This window comes from Humulus lupulus, chromosome 3 (assembly GCF_963169125.1).
Source record: "Humulus lupulus chromosome 3, drHumLupu1.1, whole genome shotgun sequence".
Lineage (NCBI taxonomy): Eukaryota > Viridiplantae > Streptophyta > Magnoliopsida > Rosales > Cannabaceae > Humulus > Humulus lupulus.
Window position 1 is genome coordinate 215,513,341 of NC_084795.1, and position 14,552 is coordinate 215,527,892.

Here is a 14,552-nt window from a genome sequence, read left to right on the forward strand (position 1 = left end):
AGAAGTAGCAAGATGAATAGGCATCTAGCACAATAGAGAAGAAGACTACAGAAGAGAAGGTTACTGAAGACTCTCCTACCATAGAAGTGACACCCATAGTGAGATTAGATCACCACATCAAGATTCTGTATCCACAAAAGTTCTGTAAAAACAATATTGATAAATAATCTGTCAAGTTCTTAGAGGTATCCAAGAAGCTGCATATTTATATCCCATTTGTTGAAGCTTTGAAGCAAATGCCTAGTTACTTGAAGTTTATGAAGGAGATCCTATCCAAGAAATGGAATATGAGAGATTATGAAACTGTGGCATTGATAGAAGAGTGCAATGCAATCTTGCAAATGAAGGTTCCACAAAAGTTGAGAGATTCGGGGGGCTTTACTATACCTTGCATCATTGGGGACTTTGAATGTAAGCATGCCTTGTTTGATCTGGGTGCAAGTATAAATCTGAAGCCACTATCTGTATTTCGTAGACTCGGGCAAGGTGAAGCAAGGCCAACAATAGTTACTCTACAGTTGGCAGATTGGTCAGTTAAGCATCTAAGAGGGATTATAGAAGATGTGTTAGTGAAGGTGGATAAGTTTATTTTTCTAGCATATTTTATCATTCTTGATATGGAAGAGGATGCTTGTTGTACCCTAAAAACACAAGTTCAACTATCTTGCTTGGGGAACATCTGGCACACAATAAATAAAGGATGTAAGACTTTGGAGATGTGTTGCTAACTCCAAGTCAAACAGCTCGAGGTTGTGTCACTGATTTTGAGACAAACCAGGATCCTCCAGGATGTTTGAAACACGGATGATAGAGATCAAAGTATCCAGGGTGCAGATCACCTTCATTATGCCCGAGTATTATCTATGTCAATCCGTCCTACTCCAGTTATATCTAGTTCGAGGGTGACATCTAGCTTGAGGTAGTTCAAAGACGCACATGGAAGATTCCCTACAAACTTGGATGCCCAATAGGCTCAATAAATGCACACAATCGTTATATACATTTATTGATTGATATAAATGGCAACAGGCATAATTGGGGTAATTACGTATCAATTTATTTGGGAAGTTACCCAATCATGTATGTTATAATTTATAGTACGGTTACTTCATACTGTCCATCATATTTCCCTATAAATATAAAGGGAATTGGTAGTAAAAAGGGACCGACATCTTGTATGCCAAAACTTTGCTGAAATTGTCATAAACAATTTCCTCAAGTGTTCCAAAGAAGAATAAGAGTGACTCGGGAACTAGGCGGGTTTTAACCACGGAACCATATAAAAATTTTGTGAGTTTATATTTATAGTTTATTATCATGCTTAATCTCTCTAATCAGATTTCTTAATCCCCTATTGGTGAAAAACCGCGTCAATAATGCTAATATCCCTATTATTCTTGGAAGAAAATTCTTAGCCACGAGGCAGGAATTGATAAATGTTTTGAAGAGAGAGCAAAAATTACGAGTTCAAGGTGAGGAGGTTGTATTTAATGTTTTTAAGGCCATGGATTATCCTAGAGCTAGTGATAGTTGTTACAATATTGACGTGGTAGATAGAATTGTAGCAGGAAGAAAAGTGGTTGATGATTATCTTGAATTAAGCCTCACAATGGTGGATTTAGATGAGGATGATGGTGATGACGCCATGGGTTATTTGCATTGGATAAACTCTTATGGGCCATTGAATAGGAAAAGTGTTATGATAAATTAATATTTGATTTTAAATACGCAAGTGCACGTAGTCACACAAGTAATATAATGATAAGTAGATCGTCTCCACAGGGATTGCAAAATAGAAAAATAAGCAAAACAATTACTAAACAACTTAAAAGTACGAAAAATCAAATGGGCTATTTTTAGGCTAAACAAAATATTAAAGAGATGGAAATACAAAAATTAAAACTGAACTCAACAAGAAAATTGAAAGAAATATATGGATTGTAAAATTGACTCGAATTATTGATTCCCCCTATATTAATCATCCTAAACAGATTGCAGCAGCAATATTCTAGCAAAACTCCCAGGTTAATAAGAATACATTAAACACTCATAAAACTTTCCCAAATTTAATGACATTTCTTTTACCTAATTAAACATATTCCTATGCAAAATCATATTTAAGAATGCAAATTCAATGTTTAATTCTCAAAAGTTACACAAGGAAAATAACATATCCCTATGTTACTCACTAACATAATCTAACCTAGATTATGACTTCTGTCATCTAAGTTTTTCCCATTACATTTAACCTTTCCAGCATTAAACATAATTAAATATCTCGCCATTGCTGGCCAAACAACAACAAGAAATTAATGTAAGCACACTTGAATGAACAAGAGAGATTTTACTAAAATAAAGTGCAAGAAATTACTAGACTATAACATAGGGATCATCAACAATTCAAGCCACCTAAAAATTAGTTCATGGCTGAGTTAATAAAAATTATTCCACAATCAAAACAACCCATAATATTCAGATTCAGAAATCACTTAGAAAATATAAAAATGAAGTTTAAAAATAGAAGGAAGAACAAATCCAAAATGATGCTTGAGCTCTCTTTTTCGTTCTCCTTCTTCTTGCTGATTTCTGGTTCTCCTTCCTTCTTCTTGCTGGTTTTTTCTTTCAAAAAATGGCTGCCTCCCTTTCAATTTTGGCTGATACCTCTTTAAGTGTATTCTAGGTTTCCTCATTTTGCCCCAAAAGTACAATATTGCCCCTCCTTGTAAAAACGTGAGTCTCTTATTTTCTTTTGTCATTTTCTCCCAATGTTTTACTCAAGCTTTCTGTACTTGCCACCTCAGCCACTATTCCTGGTCACCCATTGACTTGCCACGTGTTCTAGGTGCCCAAAAGCTGCCTGATCAAAATGCTTCGGCAAAATCTACTTCACTGTAGTAAAACCAGATAATTTAGCCATAAAAAATTCAATTTAGACAGTTTCACATGTTAGTTCATTCTTTGTACAAATATCTATTCATGAAACTATTATCTTCAACCCACTAGCTATTAAAAACTACAAAAATAACTAAACTTAACTAAGATCATAAAACACCAAAGTTAGCTGCAAAAGCTAAAAATAAACTAACATCACTCACGATTTTTCCACAATTATAAGCTCAAATGCACATGAAATACTTTTTATTCAAGAGTTATCAAAAAGATTTGAAGAACTCGGTAAAGGGCCAAGAGACCTTTGCCTTCTATTGAAAAACCACCAGTTCTGGAGTTGAAATCATTATTTGATCATTTGCGTTATGCTTATCTTGGGGAGAACAGGACTCGTCCAATCATTGTATCTTCATCTCTTTTAGTTGTGGAGGTGGAGAAACTATGAAGGGTGCTTTGGGCTCATAAGTTGGCCATTAGATGGACTTTGCAGATATTCGAGGAATTAGTCCATCAATAGTGATGCATAGAATCTTAATGGAAGAAGATAGAAAGCCTTCTATTGAGGGCCATAGGAGAATGAATCCATCAATGAATGAAGTGGTAAGGAAAGAGATTTTGAAATGGTTGGATGCTAGAGTGATTTACCCTATTTGTGATAGTGCTTGGGTGGGTCCAGTTCAAGTGGTTCCTAAGAAAGAAGGGATGACGGTAGTAAAGAATGACAATAATGAGCTCATCTCGACTCACTGTGACTGGTTGGCAGATTTATATAGATTACTGCAAGTTGAATAAGTAGGAAAGATCATTTTCCTTTGCCTTTTGTAGATCAAATGTTGGACAGATTTATGAGTCACAGTTATTACTATTTATTAGATGGTTATTTAGGATACCATCAAATTTCTATCGCACCTGAAGATAAAGAAAAGACCACTTTTACATGTCCGTATGGTACTTTTGCATTTTGTAGGATACCATTCGGGTTATGTAATGCTCCATCAACATTTTAGCAGTGCATGATAGAGATATTCTCTGACATGGTTAAAAAGAGTATTGAAATTTTTATGGATGATTTCTTGGTGTTCGGATCATCATTTGATAATTTTTTGGCAAACTAGGAGTTGGTTTTTAAGAGGTGCGAGGAATCAAACTTGGTTTTGAGTTGGGAGAAGAGCCATTTTATGGTGAATGAGTGCATAGTTCTTGTGCACAAGATTTGAAGGAAAGGTATTGAGGTGGACCGAACTAAGATTTCACTACAAGAAAAAATACTTTCAATAAGACTGAAAAAGTATTATCAAATATATACCATAACACTTTTTGATGTGTTAAGGAAAGCGGTGTTATAGTAGGTCGGAGCACTTTGCATAACACTTTTCCATAGTTATAGACATGTGTTATGGTATAACCTACGATAACACTTTTTTTGTGTTATTTTAATAGTTAGATAAGCATTTCATTATGATATTTATAAATAGATTATATAACACTTTTTTGTACTTATAAAGTAGTGTTATGATACACTTTATAATAACACACTTTTTGCATTATAGAAAATAGTTTGCATAACATAATTTTATACTTATAAACTAGTGTTATTGTAAAAGATACAAGAACACATTTTTTGTATTATTCTAATATTTGGATAAGCTTGAATTATTATTACATAAACTTGTACATTATAATTATTTTTTATTGCTTTAATTCAAACCTGCTTCATTTAATATACTTAAGACACCATTAACATTGTACAAATATATTTTTGAGTACCAATTATATGGTTCATAACACATAACCAAATAATTGTGTCAAAATACATTCAAGATTATCTTAAAAACAATCCAAAAGTCTTAAGATATTCAACACTACCTAATTAACATAACCAAAATATTCTCACAATAGTCAACAAAATAGTCTTAAATAGTTGCATATTACAAAAGTAAAGGTAGGAATCTATGATCTTCCAAATGTCAGCACACCAAAGCCTTCCAAATCAGATTTTCTTTTGCACTTCACTTGTTGAATCTGGTAAATAAAACATAAAAGAAAAACTAATGAGGTCATGAGCTATCATATCATTCACCTAAAATAGTCAATAATATCATGACACATAACCAAATTTACAATAATTTAGTTTGAATAATAAACAAGTTATTATATTACACACATTACTACAACTATCTATACTCAAGTAACCTTAGAACTTTAATTAAATGGTACATAATATAAATACCTCTTGGAGTAACCTTTTGAGAATGCCATGCAACTGTTGAACAAACAACTTCTTGTATAGTAAGCATTGCATAGTTAGGACGAAATAAATAAGCACTAGGCACAACAGCAACATCAACCCATATATGCATAAAATCTGGTCCAAGAGGAATTCTGTGCACCTCTAATTCTGGATCACTAGAATCCCAACGACCTTTAGCAATAATTGCATCTGACCAATCGAGCAAGTAGCAAGCATTCCATGCTTTTGTAAAGTTATGGCCCTTTTTAACTCCAACACTTTGCAATTTGAAGACAACATATTAATTTTTGTATTTGTTTCCTTAAAAAGAAAGAAAACAATTTGAAGATTTACCTTAGGAGAAGAAATATTGTTGGATAAACACATACATGCGACCCTACTAGCATTATGCCCCTACCAAAATACTGAGTAAAGTGAAAGGAAACATACTAGCACAATTGTCATAATTAAGTCAATACTCTATGGAATATATAATATAATTTAAATTTTAAGTGAAGATAATAAACAAATATGTCTGTAAATGTAGAGATTATATAGAACCTGCAATAGTAGTATTCCAAGAGTTGCTGAGCCGAATCTCGTTGGAAGCTCACCTTTCTCTACAAGTAACTATAGAAAATGTACATAAGCTCTATGCAATGAGAAGATTAATCTTTGGTTCCATGATGTGTTTCTTATTTGAAGACAGTAAATACTAGCAATAATTTGTTTTATTTGATAAGTTTTAGAAAGGGTTATTTCTTGTAGCTCTTCTCTTGTTTCTTTGTCTTCTTTTTTTGAGAACAGCTTGCTTGCTTTCTTTTCATATTGTAGTTTTAATGTTTTCTTTGTACATGTGAATATATATACATATATTAGTTGTATAATTTATTAGTTTATGTTCCTTTATGTGTAAAAAAACTGAGAAATAAGAAGAAAATTTAACTAAAAGAATGTAATCCCATGCACACTGAATGCATATATAGGACAGGTAAAATCCTATAAATATACATTAATAGCCTAATATGCCACAATCCAAAGAAATATAAAGCCTATAAAGTGGACATGCTAGTAACTTCTACTTGCATTATTATGTCAAACATGTCAATACTTGAAAGAAAAGAAACTTGTTATTTTATCAGAATACATTTTCTACACTTCTAAAATAAAATTACTTGCAGAACAAAAGTTGATGAAGATAGAGAAAGAGCAGCACCAATCACAATAGCCTCATCAACACTTCTTATATTGACCTGCCATTAGAACATTCTAGTTAGAGTTCCATAGAAAATTTGGAAAAAAACGGGTAGTTTACATGTTACCTTAGGGAGAATGAAAACCTTCAATTAAGTGAAAAAAACACTATTCCCTGTCTATTGAAGAAGATGAAAAAAATTAAACAAGATTAATGAATGTTTTATGCATTCTACTAAGGCGAATGAGTAAAATAATCCAATGAACAAATCAGATATTAGAAATTCATGCAATAAACTAAAGAATTAATAGGACTATAGAAAAGCAATTCAAAATTGAAAGCAATGTTGATCACTTGCAACAAAGATTAAAGTTGCATACAGAATAAAATTCTCACCAAATCAGACCTTGAATAGAAAAGGAACTCCAAGATTCTTGTTCCAATAGCATTGTTAGGAGGAAGTTCAAATGCCGTGAAAACAAGTGTAGACAAGATGACCTTCAAGAAGGAAACAAGAATGGGGACCATATGGTCAAATGTCCATCAACATTCATAAAGGACTAGTCCATATCATGTTTGAACTAGAGAAAGTGGTCTAGTAAGTCTAAAAATGTGACCAAACCAAGTTCAATACCATAAATTGCATAGAAATATCAGGATTTTGAAAGAGTGGTATTGCACTTGACACTTAAAAACAAAGGAATCATTGTTTTCCCCCTTGGAATAGGAATCATCCAATTTTTATTCCCTCTAAAGAACCATTTGAATAGCAAGAATCACAAGCTATTATACTGTTGTTTTCAGGTTTCAACATTATACCTGAGTCAATCCCAAACCAAAGGAAAATTTTGCAAGAGCTTTTAGACGTGCAAATGAAAGCTCCAAACCCATTTCAAATAGATGAAACGAAAAAATAAATAAATAAATTGAGAGTTCAAAGTAAATAAGGTGTGATTTACACAATATATTGCAATAAATAGTTAAGATGCTCTCTAGTCAAACTATGCTAAACAAATGATCCTAGGATATAATTCTTTGTTAATTACAAGCATCGACCCTCAACTTTTATACTTCATCCCATTTCTCTTAACTAGTCTCCATATGACCTTTGCAAATTTTGATATAATTGAACTGAGAAAGTACAAGCAAAATAATAATTTTATAGTGTGGGTTGCATCAAATATATAATGAAGGAAAGAAAATAAAATATGAAAGAGTTGTTTCTAGAAACAATATTCCTTAGCATTATCTTCTAACACCACAATTCATTTAAATAATCTATCTTCATATTTATAATATTAAATTCCGGCAATGTTCAAAATTAAGTTTCAAAATCAAAATGAGACCAACTCTGAAATTGAAGAAGTAAATTCATAGTACACACCTTTTGAATGAGTTAAGGATTTGTGAGAATATTAAGAGCATTGACAATATGATTCTTAAAGGATAGGAAGAGTAAGAGCAAATTCTAGTAACAATTCTTTTACATGAAACAAAATTACATAGTAAAATAATGCAGGTTAAAAGGCTTACCAAGAAAAGAATTCCCGACATAACTTTGACTGTAACGCCCTGGGTAACCAAGACCATTACACTGTATGTTTAAAATAGTGCAAGACTTGTTAATCAAGTCATTTAAACAAACTATGAATCTAAAGTCATCAACTGACTAGGAATAAAATATTTTGGTCATAAATAAGTTATTTTCGTTAAAAATGAAAGTTTAATACATAAACTCTCAAAACAGGGTTTGGATGACTTATTTACAAAAATTCCAGAAGTTATAAACAACTCAGGCCACTCTAATGGAAAAATACACATTTTAGGTTTCTGTCCCTGTGCAATCCCTCGACTGTGGTGGCCGAACAGCTGACAATGTACACTTCGCCCCCAAAGCCCTCCAACTCATGGCTGAACCATCATACGCTTGCTCTTACCTGCACCGCGTAGCACCCGTGAGCCGAGGCTCAGCAAGAAAACATAATAGCATACCATGATCAATATCAATAACCAAATATTTCACAGTGCATAACCAAGAATTCAGCAATTCATAACATTCACCTATTCAATGATATCAATCGAAAAATTAACAATTTGTCATCCTGATAATCAACATATCATATTTATCAGATTACAACAACAATCACATCCATAATCAACAATTCCTTTCAATCATTACACAATATTTAGGGTCGGCACCCTTAGGCCGCTCCCTCTGTTTAACCCACTGTCTTCGGCTCACTTAGGCCGCCCCCAGTGTAATACCCATTGACTCCGGCCAGCTTAACTGAGCTCAGTGATTAATAAGCTGTCCTCAGCTACCAGGGTCCGAGCCGCGCCATGTGCGCAAATATTATTTACGGAACCCTTAGGTCGTTTATCATATGTCCCATGGCATAATACCATCTATGAAATCATACAGATATAGGGAGCTCTTAGTCCCATCACAATCACATAATAATGCATACAAATATAGGGTACACTTAGTCCCAACCAAGCCACATAATCGGTTGTATTTTTCTTACCTCTCGTTCGAGCGAGAAACACTTTACGAACGACCCTTGAGAATGATCGATCTTTTAATCCTTTAGCGGTCACCTAGTCATAACCAAATATGGAATCCAATTAATGAAAATACCAATAAATGAGTCTTAACCTAATCCTCACTCCCGGGACCCCGAATTGTACCCAAACAGTGAGTATATTCGATCCTAAGCCTTAAGGATTGAAACCCCGAGCCAAAAACCCTTAAAAATACCCAAAATATGCGTCTGAGAAAGTAGCGCTACCCCCTAGCACCCCAGCACTACAACTAGGGACATTTTTCCCTGGCTAGTGCTGTAGCGCTACCCTCTGGGCGCTAGAGCGCTAGGACCAGGCAGACATGGCCCTGGATCTTCTTCCTTCGAATTCTCCATTTTCAACCTGTTTCAAAAGCTTCTAAACACCATTTAAACCCCCAAATACCATATATACTAGTCCTAGGCATCATAACCTACCCAAACTTTTCCAAAAACCCCATTGAATTCTCTACTTTCAAACCCAAAATCTCAACTAAACTCAGTAATAAAATAGAGCAGAAAACCAGAGTTCTAGTGGTTGGAATCTTACCTCAAGCTCGGTATGAACTCCTATTCAATGATGGAACACTACCCTAGATCCTCAACACTTGATTCCCCAGCTTAATTCCCCAAGAGAAGCTTCAAAATTGAAGAAGAAAATGATGAACGGTGGAGGCAAGAGGTGTGCTCTGTTTTTCCTTCAGCTTCTACTATTTTCCAGCCTAAGTGTTGGTATGTATCCTTAAAGGTAAAAAGACGTAAATGCCCTCAAGTTTAATTAAAGTTCTTAACAGCTACCAAGGGAAAAATCGTCCCTTCGCACCTATCTCGTTAACCATAATTAACACCCTCCAATTCCCGTTATTCTCAATATTCTCGTATACCATTAATTCATATCCCGTTACCCCTTAACTCCCGGCAACATTCTAATCACCAAATTACCCCGACACTCACCCCGAGCCCCGAACTTAACCCCGTTATGATCAAACCGCTAACTAATACTCAACTATCGTCTCATGTCCGAAAGCTCAAATGAATCCACATAATAATGTGGCCTCAACAATAGCTTACCAAAATGCATACAATTATACAATTACGCCATCAACGGGCCAAATTACCAAAATGCCCCCATAACAAAATATATACCCATATGCATGCATGCATTCATCATCATATAATAATATGATCTAAATAAACATGCATATAATCATATAATCATATAATAGCACAAGTAATCAATCATGGCCCTCCCGGCCTCTTAATCAGGTCCTAAACCTTATTAGGAAATTTGGGGTTGTTACAACTATCCCCTCCTTACAGAAATTTCTTCCTCGAAATTTTATCTAAGCTGCCCGAAATATAAATTCCACACTACTGATTCTAGTTTCCCAGGCCATTCTTTGATCTCACTATTCTAAAACATTACCTTAACTCAAGGTACAATCTTGTTCCTCAAAACCTTATTCTTTCTACCTCATAACTAAGCTGGTCACTCCACATGGAATAACTCCATCTTCAACTGCAGAGTCCCATAAATCAACACATGAGTTTTTTTCCAACCCATATCCTCAACATGGAGTACAAAATACACCGTGTACAGCCGACGGTGTCAAAATTGTTATCAACTTAGAAGCAACCTCATTGATCCTTTCCCGGATCCAAACAGTCTTAATATTCTAGGGTCCAACTTGCTCTTCACCCCTTTTTCCTTGGTGATGTCCTAAGGAAGATACAATCTTCTACTTGGAACTCCATATTCCTGTTTTCCAATTCAGTAAAACTTTTCCATTTACTTTGAAAAGTGAGCCTCCAAGCTCTAACCTTTTAACAATCACAACAATCCCCTAAACCACCTCAAGATCCAAATATAACATCTCACTTATCTCGTTCCAACGAATGGGTGCTACACAATCTCTATCATACCTCATCTCATAAAGTGTCCTTCCAATAATTGGATAATTCCCTTTCTCTCTGATTTACCATCAGTCTAAAAAGTAATCAAATGCACCAAATTCCAATTATCCATTCATCGTCTTCCTTAATCCTCTCAAGACCGGAAGGTAAAACAAAGTCCTCATTTGATGAAATAAACCCTGAATTCCATGAAGGCTTACTATCTTTCTCACATAAAGTTATGACTACTGATCAGCTGTGTAACTTGTCCTTATTCATAAAACCAAGTTCACCCCAAATGCTAGTCCATAATGATCCAACCATCCCACGCTGACCAACCATCTTGGCAGCTCACTGCGATACCCATCGCGATATTTCCTTATTCCCATTATAACATACTCAAAGGCTGCAATAGCCATACCGGTTTCTGATACCTTGTCCTAACCTGTTAACAGGTCAAGAGCTTTGTCATATATTCCATTATGTCTCTCTCCATCCCAGGCCACTACTATAAAACCTTCAAATTCAAGCACCTTTTCCTAATGCCTGGATGGAAAGTCCAAGAGAGTAGTATAAGATTCATCCAAAATTTCCATGTAATTTTGTGGTCTATCAGTTTCCAGATCTGGTCCTTGTATTTTAATAAACTTATACCTGACACTGTAAAATCCAGCTAAGACTTTGCTTTCAATTCTTTCCATCTGGGTTTACTTAACTGTCTTTCTTTGATCCTTTATGAGATAATAATTCCAAGTATCAAACTGGCTACCAAGCCCACTAGAAACTCCATTCTAGTTCTAGTCGAATCCTTTAACCAACATCGTGCATAAATAATCACTTTTTTCTGATTTTGAGGTGTCACAACAACTCACAAACTGATTCTAACCTATAAAAAGACGTAGAACTCAACCTGAAATACATGTACCACCATGCCCGCCTAAGGAAACTCCTACTCCTAAGGCGTTCCTTAACCTTGGCAGATTTCCAACCAGAATACATCACTACTCTGTCGATCAAGACAATCACGAATCTAATTCAGATAATCTTTGAATACTCTGTTCACTCATTTCACAAAAAAAATTTAGCATTGACCAAATCCTCAGCACATGACTCAGCATCCTCAGTGCTCTTAGCCAATATAATAGCAATCTTCTGCCTATCCTTTTCCCTAATCTCTAACTGGTAATAACTAGATCAAAGATCCCTAACTATCCCTGATCTCTAGCTGGTAATAACCATATCAAAGATCCTTAACTATCCCTGATCTCTAGCTGGTAATAACCAGATCAAAGATCCACCTTGAAGAACATCATCCTACTGAACAATTGAGACTTTAATTCTCACAGCTTTGTTGAAACCGTTCAATACAACGTCCTAAATCTGATTCCATCTCTGACACCAATCTAACACCATTCCATATCTTTATGCAGATGAACTCCTTGACAAATTCCTTGGATACTTATTCGGAGACTCACAGACTTATCTAGTCTGTCTTTGTCCCACTGGTACAACTTAAGTAGTGTCCATCACACTAGCTAAGGTTCTAACCATCCCCCTGCAGTAGATCTCTTACTCTAAATACAAGTGCTAACTACTGCAAGGGTTTCTCCCTTTTAAACTCAAGAGTTACTGTTCCTTCCTTACAATACATCACTGTTCCCATACTTGACTAACCCTTCCATATTAAAAATCCTTACGTTGTAACTGTCTTCGAAGACACTTTAAGTAGTAGTTGATATGTTCACCAGTCTTAACATGCTTCTGATCAAATTCCTTAATACCTTATCTCTTCCTTTCCTGTATTATGACCTTGAGTACCCTTGAAAAAATGAAGTAAATACCTTCTGAAACCTTACCTATGACCCTGCTGCTTCAGTCGTAATATCATCAGTGTAGTAGTCACTCATGTTCTGATTCAAGCTGGGGAGTAGTTCAACACATCACTAATGAACCTGAGTGTAACCCATTCATGTCGTTTCTGTATTCTCTTCTTGTCAGACTTATCCATGTCATTGAAGTATAAAACGATTAGGAACCTTTACTATTAATACATCATACCCCACTCGGTACAAGTAATAATTCCTGAAATGTCTCATTCCTTGATCCTTATCTGGTAATAACCAGATCGATGATCAACTCATAAAGACATTGTCCTGTCTTGTAATGGGGCATTTAAACTCTTCATCTCTAGTAGGCAATATCCACGAGTCCCATGATACAATGCTCCATCCAATCCATCCTTAAGTCAAACGCTTCTTTAGGTGAACCAGTAATTCCTTAAGCCAAGCTAATATCATTCTTTATAATGTCCCTGATACCAAATCCATCCATTCCCAAGTTCCAAACCATATCAAACAACTCCTTGCACACTCAGTTACATCCTTACTGACCAATTTAATTTTCCTTCAGTCTAATCACTATACTTTGAGAAATGTCCTTGACAGTCCAGGGTTGTCCCTTATGTAACACATTAGCTTTCCCTCAAGCCCATAACAAAGCTCTCATTTGACAAGTTCAACCATTTCCCTATGAACCCCTTTACTACTCTTATTTCAATTCTTCCTTGTAGAGCTGCTAACCCTTTTCTCAACAAGTACTCGTATCTCAAGCTCTTTGTATAACAACTTTGTGTTATATACTTCATATCTAAATCTTTCCTGGTGACACGCAACACTGAATTCTTCAAGCATATTATCCAACCAAAAACAAAGACTATCAAATCCACTAGTCACTTCTGAGTAACTAGCCTTGAGCTCTGAATGTACAAGGCATCCTAGTCTTCCCTTCTCTACTCCTGGGAAATCTGCCCTAGCGTACAAAATCATCCCATATAGAGAACGTACCCCTACCTGGCATCTTTCCAGGTAGTGTCTTCTGCTTCTAATGCATACTAAATAACATCATTAGGCCTCATCCCTGACTTGATGGCCAACCTGTAAACTAGACTCCTTTCCTATCAAAACCAGGAGCCATAGAACCATCAAAGGTTCTTCTTTTCTGGTATCCAAGTATCCATTCTTACTAAATCTCACTAACAAGAATATCATCACCTTACATGTTAAATAATATGGCCTTGACCCTTCAACTCATTTAAGAGTTTAATCCATAAATAAATCATCATCTCCGAGCTACATCAATTTATAACATGATTTAAAGTGGATTGACTAACCCACCAAACTCATTGACATACACTATCGCTATCTTATCATTGTCGACATCCTTCTGCCACAACTACTTAATACCACTACTCTGCCTCAATTTGTCCTCCTCATATTATCAAGAATGGGATTAGTTATACCCATTTACTAACCAATTCCTAAACAAACCCAAACCTTCCTCAAAACTAGAGGATAATGCTTCCAAAGCCTTCCATACAATAATTACTATTTACTTCCCTCTTGAGCCAAACCAACACTGGTGCCCCGCACGGTCATGGTATACAAAGTAGCTTATTTTCCCCCTGTAAACCTGCCGCAAAAGCTCAGAGGCAGATGAAGGATTCCAACCCTATCTATTATCTGCTACCCTTACTAAAACCAAACCAGGTCCAATTAACCATTCTGAGCAAATACAATCTAAATTAATCTGTCTTCACTGACTAATCCCCTCAGCCCTGACGTTTATACCCAAAACCATCCCAAGGGCAGATCCAAATAACCATTATAATCAAGCACACATAAAGCATACCAAGCACCAATATTATGCATAAACTATCGGATTTCATTATCACTAGATGTTCTCATACTTACTATGCCTTCCATACCAATACACAGGTATAGCATAT

The 14,552-nt window shown here is 35.4% G+C and overlaps 1 protein-coding gene across 1 annotated transcript; it reads left to right on the plus strand.

Annotated features, from left to right (window-relative positions):
* Nucleotides 1–236: 236 nt before the first annotated feature.
* Nucleotides 237–1,711, plus strand: LOC133825387 (uncharacterized). The gene is made up of 2 exons (XM_062258338.1): nucleotides 237–565; nucleotides 1,339–1,711. Exons 1-2 carry the CDS (start codon nucleotides 237–239, stop codon nucleotides 1,709–1,711), a joined length of 702 nt encoding a protein of 233 aa, XP_062114322.1.
* Nucleotides 1,712–14,552: the final 12,841 nt, after the last annotated feature.

Bases quoted from the DNA above. Each gene is read 5' to 3' on its own strand.
- LOC133825387 (XM_062258338.1), top strand. From the start codon at position 237: ATGCCTAGTTACTTGAAGTTTATGAAGGAGATCCTATCCAAGAAATGG. The intron at 566-1,338 runs GTTAGTGAAGGT...CTCTCTAATCAG, and splicing joins AGAGGGATTATAGAAGATGT to ATTTCTTAATCCCCTATTGG.